General features: G+C 45.2%; 2 protein-coding genes across 4 annotated transcripts in view; one reads left to right on the top strand and one right to left on the bottom strand.

Moving 5' to 3' along the window:
• Kif24 (kinesin family member 24) overlaps positions 1-4,439 on the bottom strand; it is a 53,039-nt gene extending 48,600 nt beyond the window's left edge. For all 3 annotated transcript variants that reach the window (XM_013119549.3, XM_021232265.2, XM_021232266.2), the window contains exon 1: positions 4,276-4,439. The gene's annotated coding sequence lies outside the window, so the exon portion shown is untranslated. The remainder of the gene's footprint in view (positions 1-4,275) is intronic.
• Positions 4,440-4,644: 205 nt separating this feature from the next.
• Nudt2 (nudix hydrolase 2) lies at positions 4,645-18,212 on the top strand. Its single transcript, XM_005078848.4, has 3 exons — positions 4,645-4,766; positions 14,655-14,788; positions 17,565-18,212. Exons 2-3 carry the CDS (start codon positions 14,662-14,664, stop codon positions 17,879-17,881), a joined length of 444 nt encoding a protein of 147 aa, XP_005078905.1. The 5' UTR covers positions 4,645-4,766; positions 14,655-14,661; the 3' UTR covers positions 17,882-18,212.
• Positions 18,213-21,128: the final 2,916 nt, after the last annotated feature.

Genomic DNA, 21,128 nt, shown 5'->3' with positions numbered 1-21,128 from the left:
CTGCCTTTAAGTGGGGGCAATTAGTAAGCATGAGGAACCCTAGAGTGAATATCAAAATTCAAAGAATGGTATCAGACTCTGATGTTGCCTGCTTATATGTATCAACACACACATACACACACACACACACACACACACACGTTAAAAACAGACACAATATAAGCTAACATTTTTAATCACTTTCCATAAAAAATATTTCTATATCTCAGGTTAGGTATTAGATCCCTAAGGACACACAAGAAATTCCATATTCCAAGAAGCCAACTAAAGCTAAACAATAGAGTATATGCTTCCCTCTCGAGAGAACCAGTTACTTCGAACTCCAGGATTATCCTATCTATAGATAACTGAACTTTACAGAGGACCAAGGACAGGAGACAACTGTTTAAAGCAACAGCTGCAGAGGAATTACAACAGATGGTACTCAACGGAATTCCTAAAGCCGGGTGTGGATGTTCAGACACTGATCTGTGAGTTACTGTCATATTACTAAAGAAGAAAAAAAAAAAACTTTGAGATTATTTCTATTTGTAACTTTTTTAAAAAGTTCATTTACAGTTAAGTATAAATACTATGTGATTTGCTTATGACACCCCCACATCCTTAACAGGCTTAAGTTTTTAAGTTTAGTGGTAATCACCTAAAAATAAACATAACAAAATTGATGAACCCAGTCATCTTAAGTCAATGCAGGTATACTAGTCTCTAAACACAGAGGTTTAAACCAGGCGTTGGTGGCACACGCCTTTAATCCCAGCACTCGGGAGGCAGAGACAGGAGGATCTCTGTGAGTTCAAGGCCAGTTTGGTCTCTACAGAGTGAGTTCCAGGACAGGCTCCAAAACAATACAGAGAAACCCTGTCTCGAAAACAAAACAAAACAAAACAAAACAAAATATGGCTAACACAGAGGTTTAATTCTGAATGCACTCCCAGTGACAGGTAGTAACCAATGCTTGGTTATTCCGTGGCTTATGTTTAAATTTTTGGTCTAATGCAATCTCAGAAGTTGTCACTTAAGATTTTTGCCAGTTTGCAGCCATAACACCATGTCGACAAACTATGTCTCATGTGTTTGCCTGGAAAATAATGGCTACAGTCTTTATAAATTTCCAGGCTGGCAGAGAAGTGGCACATGCCTTTAGTCCCAGCACTCAGTAGGCAGAGCCAGCAGAATCTCTGAGTTCAAGGCCAGCCTGGTCTACAGAGTGAGTTCCAGGATAGCCAGAGTTATACAGAGAAACCCTGTCTTGAAAAGGCAATTTGTTTTTTAAAGTTAAAAAAATGTAAATAACTTCATTTAAATTATTAAATGTAATTGAGCTATTCAATTAATCTTTCTTTTTTTAACAAGTGAAGAAAGTGAGGAACAGTTTTATTTATTTAAAACAACTACACAAATTTTCTAAAAGAGTGAATGAATAGCTATATGTTTGCTACACTAATGTATACCACTAGTTTTTGTCTGTTTGGTTAGTTTTTTAAGACATGGTTATTCTGGAACTCTCTGTACCTGCCTCTGCCTCCGCCTCACATGTGCTGGGATTAAAGGCATGCTCCTGGCTAGAACCAATCCTATGTCAACATAGATGGCTAACTAAAAATAGACTACAATAGACAGAGCTTCACTCCTCATTGCTGGTAAAATCTCAGTTGGAAATTGTGGTCTATTTCAGATGCACTATTCCAGATACTAGTTAAATGCCAGTATTATTCAATGTAAGTTCACTTTACAGAAAATAGACAACTGCATGCTTTTTGTTGTTTTTCATTGTTTTGTTTTCTGAGATAATGTCTCATGTAGCCCAGGCTGACCTTAAATTCCTAAAACCCAGGATGGCCCTGACCTTTTCATCTGCTTCAAATGCTAAGCATTTGCGACCACGCCTGCTACTTTTATGTGGTACTGGGGACTGAACCCAGGTTTCATGCACGATAAACATTCTATCAATTGAGCTCTATCTTCAGCCCATCATAATCAAAATGTTTCCATGATTGAACATATGAATCACGTAACAATAACAGAACTTATTACTTCCTTATTAAAAACAAACAAAACAAAACAAAAAACTCCTTACTTCCTTACAAAAGCCAAGGGTAGTGGCATACCCTTTTAATTCCAGCAGTAGGGAAGCAGAGCAGGCAGATCTAAATTTGAGGTCAGTATGATCTAGAGAGTGAGTTCCAGAGCTGGGTAGTCAAAGCTACAATGAGAAACCTATCCCAAACCATCCATCCATCCATCCATCTATCCAATCGTCTGTTCCTCTGAACTCTTCTTTGAGGTTGGGGAAGTGGGTAATGGCGCCACTCAGACCTGAATTAGAAAGCATATTATGAGTTCTTCTTCCCCTTTAACCTTGAACCTACATCAACTACTGCTATTAATGTTACTCCACTGCTACAACTATTACTACTACTATTTCTGCTGTTATTACTACTACTAAAACTATTTCTTGTTTGGGATGTAGCACAGTAGTGAAGCATTCACCAAGCATGCTCAAGGCCCTGGGCGCCCCCACTAGCACTGCAGGACTAGGTCTTGGCCAAGCTTTGTTACTTACACTGACTTCAATTCTTTGATTAGGGTAATTCTCCTGCTTCAGCTTTCACGCAGCTCAGACTACACACTACAGTCTATGTATGGTTATACTTGGTTCCAATACTCATTTAACTAAATGTGTGAGTGCGTGCGTGTAGGCAGGGTCTCTCTACGTATCCCTGGTGGCCTGGAACTCATCATTTAGACCACACTGGTCTTGAACACACAGAGATCTGTCTCTGTCTCCAGAGCACTAAGATTAAAGGTGTGTACCACTGCCACATTACCAGACTCATTCAACAAAACTTTTTTTTTTTTTTTTTTTTGGTTTTTCAAGACAGGGTTTCTCTGTGAAACAGTCCTGGCTGTCCTGGAACTCACTCTGTAGGCCAGGCTGGCCTCGAACTCAGAGATTCTCCTGCCTTTGCTTCCTAAGCACTGGGATTAAAGGTGTGCAACATTTTTTAAAACTAATTTTAATGATCTATATCTTTGTATTTTATATGCACTGATGTTTTGCCTACATGTATATCTGTGTAAGGGTGTCAGATCCCCTGGATCTGGAGTTACTGACAGTCATGAGCTGCCATGTGGGTGCTGGGAATTGAACCTGGGCCCTCCAGAAGAGCAGCTAGTGCTCTTAACAGCTGGGTTATCTCTCCAGCCGGCCTGGCAACATTTTTAATCCTTTCATTAAAGTTAACTCTGAGCTATGAATTTCATGTAAAGAAGAATAATCAACAATAATGCTGTGAAGATATAGGCCACAAGTCAACAATGAAATAGTGCTGGAAACACAATAGGATTATGGATTCCTAATGAATGTATAGAGGCTGAGCTGTTAGTAGACACTGAAGACAGTGGTCATAAAAGTCTCCCCGTGGGGCTGGGCGGTGGTGGCACACGCCTTTAGTTCCAGCACTCGGGAGGAGCAACAGGCGGATCTCTGTGAGTCTGAGACCAGCCTGGTCTACAGAGCTAGTGCCAGGACAGGCTCTAAAAAAAGTCACATGTGGTAGTACATGTTTGTAAGCCCAGCATTCCTATGGAGAAATGGGACGCATGACTGGAATCCAGCCTGGAGAAACAAACTCAAATAATTGATTACATTTTTTCCAAAGCATAGATAAAATGCGACAATAGTTGTAGGTCAGGAAATAAAAAGAGAAAATCCTCTCGTATATAACAACAGAACGGTCTGCTTTGAGGAAATACATTTAGGTATTGGTAGACTACAATGTAGGAGAATTGCTGTAACCAAAAGATGGAAATCCCAATTTTTTTTCTGATTTTTTTTCTTCCACCTGCCCCCAAATCATCTTTGAATGGAACAAGGCATGGAAGAAAAACTAATCTATTTGTAGTGAGTTAAATTCGACTGAACAAATATTTCCTAAGAATCTGCTATGTGTATAGGATATTGTGAAAACGCTTATCTTAACTCAGAGTTCAAAATTATATGAGAAAAAGAAGAACGAGGTTTCCGGAAGTACACAAAACAATCCAAAGTGGAATAGAAGAGCTCTGAAGAGTGTGTTTCAAAGGCAAGAGGACTTTGGGCACTCAGAAAACCCCGAGAACGGTGGTTTTCGGGACAATTGCTGAGACGTGGGGGAGTCTGTGAACCGTAGAAGAACCAGAAGACGCCTTCTAGCTGTCCAGAAACGCCGCTCTGCGGACAGGCGCACCCTCTCCCGCGCAGGCGCGGGGCTTGAACCCGCTACCCTCTCTCACCTCGAGGGCTCCTGGGCTCCTCTTCCGCCACTTTTCTCGGAGGACACGAGAAATAAAGCAGTCCGGAGAAAGCCCGAAGGCCGGCTACCGGAGCGTCCTGTCACCCCGCCATCGGCGTCGGCCAGGCCACATCCCCATGGCAACGCGGCCACGCGCCAGTTCGAACGCGCGCGCTGACGCCCGCCGGGCCGCGGTCCTGCAACGCCGACCAATGGCCATTCGGGAAGCCTGCCGTCCTTTGCCGCCTTCTCCTCCAAAAAACCAATCAGAGATCGGAAGGAGCAGGGGGCGTAACCCCCAGGCCCAGCTTTCCACCAATGGGCCCACTTGAGGAAGATCTCGCGACATTCCCAGTCAGAGACCCGCGTCTCAGGGGCGGGTCGAAGAGCCTGATGCCCAATTGTGTGGCTCGCCCGAAGTCGAGCCGGGCTCTTCTGATTGGCTGGCGCGCTTTCTCCATTCAAGGACCGCCTCCCACCTCCGTGCTGCGGGTGAGTGCGGTGGGGCTTGGGGGCGGGGGACGTGGGTAGTGTGGTGTACTGCTGACTCGTTGCTGCGTGCCCAAAGCTGGCGGTGAGGCGAGTGTAGCCCAGACCCCACCCACTCGCTCAGTCTCCGTTTATCTCTCTGCGTCGGAGCAAAAAGGTTCCCTGGTCCCCGCCACCTTCTGAGTGGTGATGGTGTGGGTAGAAGAATCCCAGGGTTCGGGATTTAGCGGGCCAGTCAATATTGCTTTGTTGTTATCAATTAAGCCCTGCCTGCTTTCCAAGAGATCATATATACATGTATATTTACATTTTTCTTGGTGTGTGTGTGTGTGCGTGCGTGTGTGCGCGCTGCCTCAATTTATATGCACCAAGTGCGTGCGGGTCCCTCGGAGGCCAGAAGACATTGGATCCCAGGATCTGGAGTTAAGGGAGATTGTGAGCCACCTAGTGTAGGTTCTTGGGAACCGACCCAGTTCTTTGGAAGGGCAGCAAATGCTCTTATCCACTAAGCCGCCTCTCCAGCCCCCAAAGATTTTTTATTTCCTGTTCGCACTGTTCATTGGATAAATGCTGAGACAGTTAAAGCCACAAGACTCCCATTATAGAAAACAATCAAATTGTCAAACACAAACTGTTTAATATCTAATGGAGGTTAAGATAATGATGTTAGGAGTTTGACTTCCCTGTGTTTGAATAACTGAAAATTATTTCTGAACCACAGTTTTTTCCTTTTCTGAAAGATGGTAGTAATGCCTCCCCAGTTTGCAAAAAAGGCCAAGTGAAGAAATGTGGCCCAATGCCAACACATATGCAGCACCGTGTGTACTTTAATGGACTGCTCATTTTAGCTCAAAAATTGTCAGTTCTGAGGGACTGGAGAGATGGTTCAGCCCTTACTTGCTCTGTAGACCAGGTTGGCCTCGAAATCAGGAGTGCTGGGATTAAAGGCATTTGCCACCACTGCCTGGCTGGGGGGAAAAAAAGGTTTATATGGCTTACTCTTCCACAACACTGCTCATTATCAAAGGAAGTCAGGACAGGAACTCAAACAGTGCTGGAATCTGGAGACAGGAGCTGATGCAGAGGCCATAATGCTACTTACTGGCTTACTGCTTGTGGCTTGTTCAGCCTGCTTTCTTACAGAATCCATGACCACCAGTGCAGGCGATGACCCCACCCACAATGGGCAGAGACTTCCACATCGATAACTAATTAAGAAAATGCTGTACAGCTTGTCTACATCTTATGAAATCATTTTCTCTGCTGAGGCTCCCTCTCCAGTGAGTCTAGCTTGTGTGAAGTTGACATGAAACCAGACAACACATGGGTTGTCAGAGTATCTATGATGAAAACAATTATTTTTCTAATAAAAAGTATCCAGTTTAGGAAATTACAAATTGAGTGAGATATTACTGAATTTCAGACCCAGTTTCTATTTACCTTATAGACAGTCTATAGAACTTCAAATTCAACTGAATTCAAACGAAAATGAGTAGCTACTTCCTCTTCCCTCCAGTTACCCGAACCTCCCTGGTTCCCTTGAGCTTAGGAAATTTCTCCTTTAGACGATGAAATACGAGCTTTGTCAATGTTACTTATGATGTCTCATACTCACCCCTTCTTTCTCATAGGTTCTCTCCTAATCTAGTTTCCTGTCACTTACAAGCTGTTGAAATAAGCTTGTAACAAGTCTCTTTGCCTGCAGTTTTTTTTCCAATTTGTTCTCCATCTTGCTTACTGTCAAAATGCTTTTGTAAAATATCAGTCTGACCAAAATACAATTTACTTAAAACCAGTAGTCCTTATTGTCTACAGGATATAAATTAACCCAGGCATGGTAGCGTGCCTTTAATACCAGCGCTTCAGAGGCAGAGCCAGATGGATCACTGAGTTTGAAGCTAGCCTGATTTCCATAGAGTTCTGGGTCATCAAGGGCTATGTAGTGAGACACTATCTAAAATAAAAATAAAATTACAAAAACAGTATAAACTAAGTTGCTTACCAATGGAATGCCGTTTAGTGTGAGGTCTTTATGGCGGTGCTCTAGTGACAGCTTAGTCTAGACAGAAAGTGTATGAGGGATCTATCTGAGTTTGACCCTAACACCCAGGTGAAAGCACGTTTGTGCACACATGCACATCCTTATGGGGTGCCCTTTGACCCAAAGGTTCTCTTTCCGTGTCTTTCTGTCTTTTTACCCACAAGACAGGGTTTCTGTCTATAGCCCTGGCTGTTCTGGAACTCGAACTCACAGAGATCCACCTGCCTCTGCCTCCCAAGTGCTGGGATTAAAGGCGTGCGCCACCACTGCCCAGCTTGTCTTACTGTCTTACGTACATCCTTATGTTGTATGAAACACTGCATAACATCTCTTTGCCTTTTGCTTTCACTAGGCTGTGAACCTCTGGATGATTTACCCTTCAATCCTGCCATAGAGAACTTACTTAGCAGACAACAGATGACCTAAGACTAATGGTTCTAGTAGTAGAATCACTGAAGTCTGCTTTCCGTAACTAAACAGCAGATGGCGCTAAAGGGCCACATAACAGCATTTCCCTAAAAAATATTTTTGTCCCAACCTTGTCTGACTTTGCCCTGATCCTAGAAACCAGGATGTCATTGCAGGTAAAACCCTCCCGTTTTTTCCCTCAGCCAAATAGCAAAGATTACAAAATGACTTATCAACTTGATCTCCCAGAGAGGAAGCAGAGGCCCAGAGAAAGGTATAGTTGAGGGAGCATTTTCTTTGTTTCTAATTTTTTCGTATAATTTTTTCCTGTTTTTCTTTTTTTCTCCTTTTACTATTGTTACAAGAAAGCATTATCTGGACAGATGCCTCATTATTCCTGCAAAAACACAGAAGGAAGCTGGCGAGTTGGATTGAAGGCCGTTGTGCTTTGGGAAGAGAGAGAAAGCAGGTGGTCCCTGGGGCTGCTTGAGAGCAACAGGGTTGATCTTCCCCTTCCCAGGCCTGTGCAGACTTTCTCGTCACTCTGTTTAAACAAAACGTGGTTAGGTTCGTATTTCTTAGGAAACAGTCATGGACACCCTTGTCAAATAGGCTACACTCTCCCCACCTGAGTTGGCTTTGGTTACCTCCATCCTCCCCGCCTAAAACCTGCTTGGTGGAGGAGTTTCCAGCCAGACACCCTAAACAGTCTCCAGATGAGTACAGATTAAAGTCCAATGGGTTTTTAAACTGGTGATGAGTTTATTAACCACTTGAGCATGCTCTCAGAGCTGTGTGTATGCTTAACCCTATTTCATGATAAAAATTACAGGCTTTGGAGTTAGATTTCTCTGGCTTCAAATTCATATTACCAGCCACATATGTTTACTTCTTCCTTTTGGTTTTTTGTTTGTTTGTTTGTTTGTTTTTGTTTTTGAGACAGGACTTAAGTGGCCCAGAAAGACCTCACATTTCTATGTAGTGACAGCCGGCCTTGACATCCTAGTCCTGCTGCCTCTGCCTCCCAAGTACTGAGGTTACAGGTGCAGGGGACGGGTCACTGAGCCTGGCTTAATCTTTTTAAGATTTCAACTGGGAGGAAAGTACATTAGTATAGCCTTTGTGTTCATTTGAAAGGCAGAGAAGTGATCTCTGAGTGTGAGGCCAACCTGGTCTACTAAGTGAGTTCCAGGACAGCCAGGGCTACACAGAGAAACCCTGTCTGGAAAAAAAGAAAAAGAAAAAGTTTGCTTGCTTGTTTATTTGTTTGAGACAAGATCTTTAGCACAAGATTCTCCTGCTTCAGTCTCCTGAATGCTAGACTTTAGGCCTGTGCCACCATGGCTGGCATTAGAAGGTTGCCTTACAGCATTAGAAACTTTAGTTGTCAACAAACTTGGCATAGTGTAGGTGACACAGTATTGTTATGACAACATGTTGGCTTGAAGCACTATGCTTTAAGGGATTTAGACCATCAGAAATGTGAGGTAGATTAGGGAACCTGTTCTGTAAAGGCTGAAGGTATAGCTCATTTGGAGAGAGAGCACTTACCTCACTTGTTCACACAAGTCTGAGTTCACGCTCGGGGCCACAAAAATAAGCAAGCAAATAAAAATATGTGTCTATGAGAGCTTTTGCAGGTGACTGTTTGCATTCTTGATTAAGTTGATGGGTGTTGGACTGTGGCAGCATAGCAGTGATCTGTAAATCCCCCCCACACCCACACACACACACACACCCCACACACACACACTCACACACACACACACACACACACACACACACACACACAGGTCCTGAATGTCCTAGGCTGTGAGGAAATTCTGTCTGTGGAGAAAGCCAAGAACATTTTTCCTTAGCTTCTAGAACCTTCTGATGACACTGAGGGTTTGGGTGTTTTGTTTTTTGGTTTGTTCTTAACCACCTCAGGCACTCTGCCACTTTCCTGAAGTGTGAATTGCCTGCTGTCAGCCTGGAGTTCTCACCTCCGCAATCCTGGCTGCAGTCATATTTGCATACTGGATGCTGTGTTCTTTAACCCCCTGAGGTTTGAATCCACTTGGAGAATGTATGAGAGCTGAATCCTTTCAAGCCCTTGGATCTTTCAGCTCCCTCTTATCCAAAAAACCAGAAAACCAACAAAAGCTCCATTGACTTTTATGCAAATGGCACTCTTCAAGAAAACACTGGGCTGTTTCCCAGGGCCCCAGAACATACTTAAACATTTGTTTCAGTGGGAGGTGGGGAAAGAGTTCTGTTGAGTCAATGAACATCTGTTGAGCTGCTGAGTTGGGTCCCAAGGATCCCAAGGAAACAGACTGAGTCTGATTCTTTCCTGCCAGAAGTACCTGCCAGACTTACCTTACAAAGGATGCATACTTTAAATGGCTTTGTATTGGGTCACTTTAGCTATGCTGGAACTACATTTCCCAGAATTCTTTTTTTTAAAAAAAGTATTTTATGTGTATGAGTGTTTTGCCTGCATCAATGTCTGTGTACCACATGCATGCCTGGTGCCTGGGGAGGTGGGGAGCCTCCATGTGGATGCTGAGAATTGAGCCTGGGTTCTTTCCAAGAACAAGTGAGTGCCTTTAAGCACTGAGTCAATCCCCTTCTGAATGGTTCTAGCTCAGTGCTGACCACAGCAGACCTTTGGGGAAGATCTGGAAAGCTGGAGTGAACGTGCAGCCCGTGTGTTGTGAGGCAGAGCCGGCATGGATGCAGTGCATACGCTTTGATACCAGTCTGGTGACTCGCCTCGCTGCTGCAGCACAGCATCTAGGCCTGACAAAATGTCAGCTCATACTGAATCCTCCCCTCAGCTGTTGTGCATCCTGGGTCAGCTGGCTTTCACCTCTGGGGTCTCTGGTTTTACCTACTGGCCTTCTGTGTCACGAATCCCAGTTATCCTCACAGGTCTCGACGTGTTCTCTCATGTTTTAGTTTTGTCCTTGCTGTCCTCTACTTCAAGTCCACCCCGCCCCCAGACTGCTATTATTATTAGTGTTTAGGCTCAGGTGTGGAGGTGACTGACTTGCATGGATTTCTCTACTAACTTCCAAAACACACAAAATAGAATCCTGAGCTGGACACAGTTTGTGCTGCGGTAGGAGGATCTCAAAACTGAGACTAGCTTGAGCTACACGATGAGCTCAAGACCAAGCATAAACTAGATATTAATAGCCTGTCATGAAAAATCAAGGGCTAAGGAGGTGTCTTAGTGGTTAGAGGGTTAGAGTACCTGCTTCATATGTGCAAATCCCAGTATTTGCTTCTCCACAACACACATACATTCTTTATAAATCCCAAGTTTCTGTGAGTCAAAGTCCTCCCTGATGGAGTCTTATAGTAGAGATTTATAGGTTATTACAAGCAAGAAGACTTCATTAAAAAAGGTGACACTTGAGCTACATCAAAAGGTAAAAGTAGGGCTGGAGGGATGGCTTAGCAGTTAAGAACTCTGTTCTTCCAGAGGACCTGGGTTCATTCTCAGCACCCACATGATCTCACAACTGTCTGTAACTCCAGCTCCAGGGGACCTGACGCCCTCACACAGACACATATACAGGCAAAACATCAATGCACATAAAATAAAAGAGTAAGTTAAGAAAATTAGATCGGTGTGGTGGTACACACATTTAATCCCAGCACTCAGGAGCCAGAGGCTGACTGATCTCTTTGAGTTTGAGGCCAGCCTGGTCTACAGAGCTAGACAGCCAGGGCTAGCTATACAGAGAAACCCTGTCTTGAAAAAACAAAACAAAGTTAGAAGTAGGAGCCAGCAACATGGTTTAATAGGTAAAATGTTTGCTATAAAGCTGGACAATGAGTTCAATCACTGGAACATATAAAAATAGGAGAGAATTTCACACATGTGCCATGTCATGCCTACACTCCATAATAATAATAATAACTATAAATAAATAATAACAATTTTTCCTGACTTTTTGAGACAGCTTCTCTGTGTAGCTTTGTAGCCTGTCCTGGAACTCACTCTGTAGACCAGGCCGGTCTCGAACTCATCCGCCTGTCTCTGCCTCACAAGTGCTGGGATTAAAGGTGTGCACCACCAACAGAGGCAGGCGGATATCTGTGAGTTCGAGGCCAGCCTGGTCTACAGAGCGAGTTCTAGGACAGGCTCCAAAACAATACAGAGAAACCATGTCTCAAAATAAGAAAAAGAAAAAAAAGGTGTGCACCACCACTGCCCAGTAATAAATAATAATTTTTAAAGGGATCAGTAGGAATAGTTGATTATATGAAGTTGGGGATAGGCTTCTAATACACAACTGACAACGGGGAAGCTCTCCTTTTCTAGAAGTTTGCCTTCTCTGTGAGGCCAGCATACATAGAATGCGCATCTGACTTCAGCTGTCTGGCCAGATTGTAGGCCAGACTGTTTCTTCAGCACAGCCTTTTTACACACTGCTAGAACGCATCTTTTCTACCATCCTAAGACTTTTTCCCTACTCCCATTCCTCTCCAAAGGAAAACACTAGCCTTTCCTCCCTTTATGGGTCTACGTGGCCACCCAAGGCCTATCATTCTTGTCCTTCTGAAGCCATCTTTCTTTTCACGTGCTCTATTTGTGGTGGTAGTGGAAAGGAGGAGTATACTAGGGCTTCCTGTGTTAGGAAGGGCATGATCCTTTCTAGTCTTGGGTTTCTAAGCTTACCTCGGACTCCATTCATTATATGGAGCTTTTCAAGAGAGGCAAGAGGAAGGTACCCTATATTTATTACTTTGTAACCATCTTTGTAGGAAGGACATAGGACCAGTTACCTGTTTCTACATGAACTCTAAGCCAGTGAGTAAAATACTTGTTCAGTATTCTACAAAGACAAGGTGTTTCCTTGCAGCTCCAGAATGGGGAATGTTCTCAGCATAAATAAGGAGTCACGGAAAATAGAACATGGTGTTTTGTAAAAGCCTATGTACTACTACTTTACATATGAATTTTTTAACTCAAAAAAGATCTCATTATACATATTCTGTACCATACTTTTTTCAATTAATATATCCAAAAATATTTTCTTACTGCCAGAACATTTGGTTCTACCCCATTCTTAATAGTGTGTGTGTGTGTGTGTGTGTGTGTGTGTGTGTGTGTGTGTGTGTGTATGCCTCAGAGGTAGATATTTATACTGAAATGTAACTAACCATTCCCATACCAGTGGATATTTTTTCTGCTTTAAAAAAGTGATATACCCGGGTGGTAGTGAATGCCTATAATCCCAGCACTTGGGAGGCAGAGACAAGCGGATCTCTGTGAGTTCAAGGCAAGCCTGGTCTACAAATCAAGTTCAGGACAGCCAGAGCTGTTACACAGAGAAACCCTGTCTTGAACACCCCTCCCCAAGTATATTACCACACCCAGCTACACAGACTTAAAACACTGAGTCCATTTCTAATCATTAAAACCTTCCCACCCACCAGTTTGGAATGCTTTGGGTGTCTATTTGTAACTTGGTGATAAAGCACTTGCCAAACATGCATGAGACCTTCCTTTTGATTCCAACCACAACAGTATCAACAAAACCAAAAGAAGGAGAAGCAAAAAAGGAGAGGTGAGGCCGGGCGTTGGTGGCACACACATTTAATCCCAGCCCTTGGGAGGCAGAGGCAGGCGGATCTCTGTGAGTTTGTGGCCAGCCTGGTCTACAGAGTGAGTTCCAGGACAGCCTCCAAAGCCACAGAGAAACCCTGTCTCGAAAAGGGAAAAAAGGAGAGGTGAGGAAAAGGTGTTTGGTTTGTCCATGAGGGAAGGTGCTCTTCTCTAAAATAGCAGTCCTGAGAATTGCTCTGGAAGAGGCGGTGGGCCTGATTTTATGCCTTGGACAGCCGAGAGTGGCTCGTTTTGTTGTTTGTTTATTCTTTTGTTTGAGACAAAGTTTGCCGTGTAGCCCAGGCTGGCCTCAGATTTGTGGTGCTCCTCCTGCTTCAGCCTCCATAGTGCCAGGATTACTGGTGTGCCATCGTGCTTGGCAGCCCATCTCTTGATACCAGCAAGGGAAATAGCATGTAGCTGTCTCTCGGGTCTGCTGTCCTGCTTTAGGACTTTGTCCAGGGCGGCACCCTGCACCTGAACCACCTTTCCCACTTACCTTTTGACTCTCTCCTTTCTCTTCTTGCAGTAAGCCCACCATAATCTCTCAAAGGGGGTCAGATGGTGGCCTAGCACATGTTTTTCCTGTGTGACCTGGTTAGCTCTGTGTGTGTGTGTGTGTGTGTGTGTGTGTGGTGTGTACGCACGCTGCAGGGCACATGAACAGAGAACAACTTTTCTGGTATCAATTCTTTATTTGGGTTGTTAGGCAGGCACTTCACCCCCCTGACCACCCCTTGAGCCGCCTCAGTGCCCCCCTCTGAATTTTTTTTAGTATCTTTTTTTAAAAAGATTTATATATTTTTGAGCCGGGCGTTGGTGGCGCACGCCTTTAATCCCAGCACTCAGAAGGCAGAGGCAGGCGGATCTCTGTGAGTTCGAGGCCAGCCTGGTCTGCAGAGTAAGTTTCAGGCCAGACTCCAAAGCAATACAGAGAAACCCTATCTCGAAAAACCCAAAAAAAAAAAATTTATATATTTTTAGTCAGGAGTTGTTGACGCACGCCTTTAGTTCCAGCACTCTGGGAGGCAGAGGCAGGATCTCTGAGTTTGAGGCCATCCTGGTCTACAGAGCAAGTTCCAGGACAATGTATACAGTGTTTTGTCTGCATGTATACCTGCAGGCCAGAAGAGGGTATCAGATCTCATTACAGATGGCTGTGAGCCACCATGTTGTTGCTGGGAATTGAACTCAGGATCTCTGGAAGAGCAGCCAGTGCTCTTAACCTCTGAGCCATCTCTCCAGCCCCCTCTTCTAGATGTTATTCCACAGAAATCTACTGATATTTTAGTGTGTACCAGGTACTGTATAAAGTACTATAGTATTAAATCACAGTTAGGCACACACTTCAAGAACTTTGGAGACAGAGGCATGTGGATCTCTGTGTGAATAAGTTCCTTACATGACAAACTATAAACTTTTGGTTATGATGTTTACCACAGCAATATAAACCCTAACTCATACAAAGGAGCATCCAGGGTTTGGGACAAAGCTTTGTGTGTAAATACTACAGGACCCTGGTAATTATTCTAGTCAAGGGGCTTCTACCTTGAGCTCCAGGTCTCCCTGGGAAACTCAGGGCTCACATGTATGTGTTATGAGACTACAGGAACTTAGCAACTAACTCACTGAAACAGAAAAGATGCTAGGAATGTTAAGTGCTATAGTCAAGCTCACAATCCCATGTCCCTCAGCCTGTATCCCGAGCCCTTAAAGCAGAGACTTCAATCATGTGTTTTTTAATTATGTAGACAGTGTTCTCCAGCTATGCCCCATATGTGGATTTTTCCTTTTGTGTAGAGCTTCCCAGTGTCTCACATCATTTTTAACTTCATAGACACATCATGGCCCTGAGAGCGTGTGGCTTGATCATCTTCCGAAGACACCTTATTCCCAAGGTGGACAACAGTACAATTGAATTTCTGCTGCTGCAGGCATCAAATGGCATTCATCACTGGACTCCTCCCAAAGGTTCGGGAATAGTGGGATTAGCTTTTGGTGAAATGCCAAGCTTGACTCAGGAATCCACCCTACCAGGACCCTACAAGCCTTTTTCCCAGTAACTGTACAGCAGGAGGAGGAGGGAGAGACAGGAGCACTTAATCTAGCCCAGACCTAGAAATAGGGTTCTGCGACTGACCCAAGGCAGACATTGCACTTGGTGTTTCTGTGTCATTCACCTGGGCTCTCGCCCATGAACGGCTAGATAGGAGAAGCGCTCCTGGCTTGGGAATGGAGAATGTTGAAATTGAGTAAAATGACTGGGCTACTTGCCTTCCTTCCTGAGTTTTTCATCTATCAAAATAGAGCTTGACTTAAAAATCCCATGTTTTCTTCCTGCCCTTTTCCTGATTTAATGTGATAAATTCCTTTGCTTCTTCGTTTAGTGTTCTTTTGTGAATCACATATCCAGGGAGTGTGACTTCTGGGGCTGTTAGAGGCACAGAGAAGATGGGTTTCCTAGTCATAGGTAATCTACATACTCTGGTGGGAGCAGCTGGGTAAGAATGGGAGGGTCCTTCTCAGACCAGGAGGCTATGCAGATCATAAGTACCTTGGGGCTGTAGCCTAGCAGCTACCTTACCCTGGCTTCCTCCTCACTTAGAACCCAGGGTAAAGCCAGTCAGGTCTTCAAAAGGCAAAACAGGGAAGACCAGTGACCTGGAGGCTTAAAACATGGCCAAGATGTGTTTGTAAGCAGGTAGCATTCTGGGTGCCATCTTGAGGGCACAGAAGAGTCTCTCAGAAGTCCCTGAAGGGGAAGGCAGGCCACATTGGAAGTGAGCTGAGTGGCTGTCCCTTGAGGAGCCCATACCCACTTGAGTATGTATTTTCATGACTCTTCTTTGAAGCCCACCCATGCTGTTGGGTGTGTCTTACTTTTTTCTAACTGCCTCTTTTTCTATTAATCCTCATGTTGCCAGGCAGTGTTGGTGCATGCTTTTAGTCCTGATACTCCAGGAGGCAGAAGCAAGCAGATCTCTGAATTGGAGGTCAGTCTGGTCTACAGAGCAAGTTCCAGGACAGCCAAGGCTCCACAGAGAAACCTGTCTTGAAAAGCCAAAGAAAGAAAAACAAATCCTCATGCTACACTTAAATTAAAATGCCATTATTTAATCCAACTCTGCTTCAGATGGGGATGGCATGCTGAAGCCTTCCTTGATTGAGCAAGAACAGATTGGCTCTGGCAGTGGCTGGGATGAGCCCCAGAGTCGACAGCCCCTACAGATTAAAAACAGTGGGATGAGGAGACACGGACAGGTATCTGAAATTGGAAGAAAGCAAGACCTGGCGACAGGAAGGGAATTTTTCACATTTGAGTTGCACAGGAAAGAAGAAGGTAGATGAGAGGAGTCACAAGTGCTGTAAATAGTATTCACACTTCTCTCCTGATAACCGGCATCTCACTTAGAGATGCCAGAGGACCTCTCCTAATCACTTCCGGTTTTGGTCTGGGATGAAATTACCCTGCTAGCATTGGTAGGCAGTAAACTGAATAGACGTTACCAGGAAGGGTGTACTAAGATTGGCAGACAGCTAGGAGGAGGGGGCACATCCTGAATAGTGTTTCCTGTTACCACCAGTGTCCCACCTACTTTTCCTCAACGCACTGTCAATTGGTTTGCGCACACTATAGGAAGTGTTGTGCAGAAAAACTTTCTCCAGAGAAGGAACTACGTCCTAAATTCCTATTTTCCATTCCATGGCCACTAGGCAGCTGTGCAGAGCCCTGAGCCCTGGAAAGTATAACTTCTAGTGTATAGCTCCACCTCCAGGCCAAGAAGGGAACAGCTATCAGTCCCTACTCCCCATGAGCACCCGAACCAGGAGGGCCCCTCAGCAACTTGGCAGAGCCAGGAGGAGATACAGGTTACCAGAGCCCTCTCACTGCTTCTGGGCCCTTCTGGGACACTAAGAATCTGTGGGAAAGGCCTATGGGTAAAGCTCAGGGCCACCACAGTCTGCAGAGCTTCAAGTGTTGCTGCAACAGTTTTTTGGCAGCTGTCGGCTTGGATTTGGGTCTTGCCAACAAATTTTCTTAGAACTGGCTCTTGGCTTGTCCTTAGTCTTAAGTTCCCATCAGGACTTTCCCTGTGAGTCTGAAATCTGGCCTTGCTCAGTTAGGAAGATGAAAACAATTTGAAAAAGCCTTGATGGCTACTTGGAAACAGCTGCTGGAGCAGCAGTGCAGCGTTTGCGCCTGTTAACTGTAGGGTGCTGAGTCCTCACTGGGTTTCAGCCCCCCCTCTGCCAAGAGACTCTGCCTCTCAGAAAAATCACTTTAGTCTCCAGGAGAAAAGTGGTCACTGTGCATATCAGAGGGCGAAAATTCAAAAGATCAGGAGAGTAGAGATCCGAGGAAAGCCATCTCAACACCAGAAGGCAGACCGTGTTCTGCAGTGGTGGTGTAGCTTGGTGAGAGACACCTCCCTCCTGTGCACACCGCCCCAGTTTAACACTTAACAGAGCAGGAATGAAGCAGCATCTGACTCTGCCTTGCCAGGCACATTTGTGTCACTCTCTACAAAGATGGAGCAGGAAGCAGGGAGTTCTCAGACCCTGAGAACCAGGCACTGTCTGCCCTGTAGCCCTTCCTAGGCATGTTAGGATACTGACCAGCTGTAGACTTCCTTTAGCCCAGGCATTCCCAGGAAAGTCACTGAAGACCCTGATGTTATATCATGTGTCCTGGAAAATCCAGCTTCAGTTCCTATTGAAGATTTCTTCTCTATTTTCTCCTAACCAGGCCATGTGGACCCTGGAGAGACTGACTTGGAAACAGCCCTTCGAGAGACTCAGGAGGAAACAGGCATAGAAGCAAGCCAACTGACCATCATCGAGGGCTTCAGAAAGGAGCTCAACTATGTGGCCTGGGAGAAGCCTAAAACAGTCATTTACTGGCTGGCAGAGGTGAAAGACTACAATGTAGAGATCTGCCTCTCCCAGGAGCATCAAGCCTACCGCTGGCTAGGGCTGGAAGACGCCTGCCAGTTGGCTCAGTTCAATGAGATGAAGGCAACGCTCCAAGAAGGACACCAGTTCCTCTGCTCCACACCGGTGTGAGCTGACCAGAGCACATGCTGCCATTGCATCCTTGAGGGTCTTCTGAGATGAACCCACCTCCCATCCAGGGGAGGATGTGCTGTCTTTGGTTGCTACAGCCCAGAGCAGATAGGTTGGTGAAATTAAAATTAGTTCAACACTCTCAGGTGAGAGCGAAGAAGCCCTGGATTCAATCCCTAGCATAGAAAATAATTACTTTTAAAATAAGAGTAAGCAAGAATTTTAGCTAAGTTAAAAAGCAAAGGAGGGGTAAAATTTTTAAAATGCCAGCCCCAGTAACTGTATCCTTGTATTTGATAAATAAACTTCAAACAGCTTACATGCCTTTTAACCTGTGTGCTTACTTCTTGGACTCATGCCATGGGTTGGGAAAAAGAAAACTGAAGTTCCTGGGCATTGGTGGCACTTGCCTTTAATCCCAGCACTTGGGAGGCAGAAGCAGGCAAATCTCTGAGTTCAAGGCCAGCCTGGTCTACAGAGTGAGCTCCAGGACAGCTAGGGCTACAGACAGAAAATCCTTGTCTTGAGAAATAAACAAAACAGGAAGCAAGGAAGGAAGGAAGGAAAGCCTGAAGTGAATTAGAGCTCTGGATTTAACCAGATGGAATCTTTAGACCACTTGGTCATTCTGACTGTGTAGTCCAAACACTATACCCCAAAGCCAAGGGCTAGGGGATGAGACTAGAAGAAATCCAGCACATGTGGGGTTACCCTTCTGCTCCCGAAACTCCAAGCACATCCTCACCCACAGACAGACCCATGGAGTTGGGATTTCTAAGCCAGTAGAACTGGAGTGCAGAAATTGAATGTTTTGTTCTGATATCTCTCCAGCACCCACATATTTGTAGTTACATAGGAAATATTTCAGACCCAAAACTTTGGGCTGCCTGGGCCAAAACAGAGGTGGGAAGCAAGCATCCCTGGACCCTCAGGTTAGTAGCACATGTATCCTCGCCTTTTAACCTGGCCTGTCTCCCAGAGTAATGAGCCTTGTCATCATGATTGAGGTAGAAAATGAGGCAAGCCCAAGTTCACGGGCGTTACCCAGGTCGGCACACGTGTGCTCCTCATGCAAGTTCACATGCTTTACATGCAAGTTCACAGGCTTTACATGCAAGTTCACAGGCTTTACCCAGGTCGCCACACGTGTGCTCCTCATGCAAAGCTACCCTCCCCATGTGCAGCAGACGTACCGCCGTTTCTTCCTAACCTCTGCCTATTGGCTTTCTTCACAATGCCTCTGTAAGACCCCAAGGCGCAAGAGTTGGGTCTCAGCCTTCTTTTGCCTTGCTACTAGGGCTCTAGGAATGCTGAGGCAGGTGTTAGATCTTAGAGCCCTTCCAGAAGCCGTTAGCAGCTGGGTTCATGTGGATTTTATTAGAGGGCTGTTGCCCAATGAAGTGCAGAAGATTGGAGGGGAAGGGGGCATTGGCAAAGGTCAACCTGGATTACCAGAGTCGAGAACAGCCACCCTGAGGAAGGAGAGCAGAGTCACCCCGTCTTAAGCAGGCTTCCAGATGTTTCCAGTCACTGGCTCTCTGTGCAGACAGGGCAGGAACACTAGTGAACAGATCTTGGAGCACAGCCAAGGACCTAAATGGTTTTGTTCCTCACCCTTTTGCACAGCACTCTCCAAAGGAGGCCTGCTGCAGGAAGTTTTTGGAGCTTAATGTTCTCTTCCAAGCCAGCAGGGACCACATCCCACTGATTTAATAAATGCCTGCTGGGCAGTGGTGCCAAACCACAGACAGGCTGCCTCCTAACAAGGCCTGGCTGGTCAGCCCTGTGCTCTTAGAGTGGGAGACTGGAATCTGAACACTCTTAAACCTCATGCATCATAGTGGAAGGGACTGAAAATGACCTGATTTTGCTGTTTATTTTTATTGCAGGGGAAATGTATGATGCCTGGCAAGGCATCATATACTTGTAACCCCAGCACTTTAGAGGCTGAGGCAGGAAGATTGCTGAGAGTTTAAGGGCAGCTTGAGCTACAAGAAACCAAAGCGGGGGCTATAGAGATGGCCTAGTGGTTAAGAGCACTACTTGCTTTTCCAGAGGACACGGGTTTGATTCCCAGCACCCACACCCACGTAGTGACTCACAGCTGTCTGTAACTCCAGTCCCAAAGAATCCGATGTCCCCTTCTGGTCGTGGCATGCATATGGTACACACACACCTGTGAAAGCAATATGCCCACACACATGAAATATTTTTTTAAATCTTAAACAAAAAGAAACAGCTGGGTGTTGGTGGTGGCACACACCTTTAATCCCAGCACTAGGGAGGCAGAGTCAGGTGGATCTCTGTGAGTTCGAGGCCAGCCTGGTCTACGGAGTGAGTGCCAGAACAGGCTCCAAAGCTACACAGGGAAACCCTGTCTTGAAAAACCAAAAAACAAACAAATAAAAAACAAGTAAATGGCCGGGCGTTGGTGGCGCACGCCTTTAATCCCAGCACTTGGGAGGCAGAGGCAGGCGGATCTCTGTGAGTTGGAGGCCAGCCTGGTCTACAAGAGCTAGTTCCAGGACAGCCTCCAAAGCCACAGAGAAACCCTGTCTCGAAAAACCAAAAAAAAAAAAAAAAAAAAACAAGTAAATGAACCCTGGTCCTGGAAGTTGTCTAATGTGGGAAGCTTTGAAAATAAGATGCCACCCAGAAGATCCTTTAAAATATCTTTTTTTTTTTTTTTTGGTTTGGAGGCTGTCCTGGAACTCACTTTGTAGACCAGGCTGGCCTCGAACTCACAGAGATCCGCCTGCCTCTGCCTCCCGAGTGATGGGATTAAAGGCGTGTGCCACCAATGCCCGGCCCTTTAAAATATCTTATATAGAGGCCAGTGGGTGAAAGTGCTTGCTTCGCAAGCCTGACAACCTGGGTTTGATCCCCAGATCCCGTGGGGAAGAAAAGAACCAGTTTCTTAAACTTGCCCTTGACCTCTTCACACATGCCGTGGTATGCACATGCCCACACTCATATTTTATATCATCGTCATCAATTAGAATATCTTAGTTTTGGAATCATTCCTCTGATCCTCCTGTTCCATTAAAATGTAGATACAGAGGTTTGGAGAGATGACGCAGTGGTTAATAAATAGTACTGTTGCTCCTGCAAAGGACCTGGTTCCATTCTAAGCACCGACGTGGTGGCTCATAACCATCTGCAATTCCAGTTCCAAATGATCTGATGCCCTCTTGTCACTTCCATGGGCACCAGGCACACGTGTGGTATGCACATGGTACACACACAT

The sequence above is a fragment of the Mesocricetus auratus genome, unplaced genomic scaffold (assembly GCF_017639785.1).
Source record: "Mesocricetus auratus isolate SY011 unplaced genomic scaffold, BCM_Maur_2.0 Super-Scaffold_6730, whole genome shotgun sequence".
NCBI classification, from domain to species: Eukaryota; Metazoa; Chordata; class Mammalia; order Rodentia; family Cricetidae; genus Mesocricetus; species Mesocricetus auratus.
This window is presented reverse-complemented; position numbering and strand designations above follow the sequence as displayed.

Excerpts from the sequence above, each read along its gene's own strand:
- Nudt2 (XM_005078848.4), top strand. The coding sequence starts at position 14,662 with ATGGCCCTGAGAGCGTGTGGCTTGATCATCTTCCGAAGACACCTTATT. Across the intron at positions 14,789-17,564 it reads TCACTGGACTCCTCCCAAAG|GCCATGTGGACCCTGGAGAG; the intron begins GTTCGGGAATAG and ends TCTCCTAACCAG.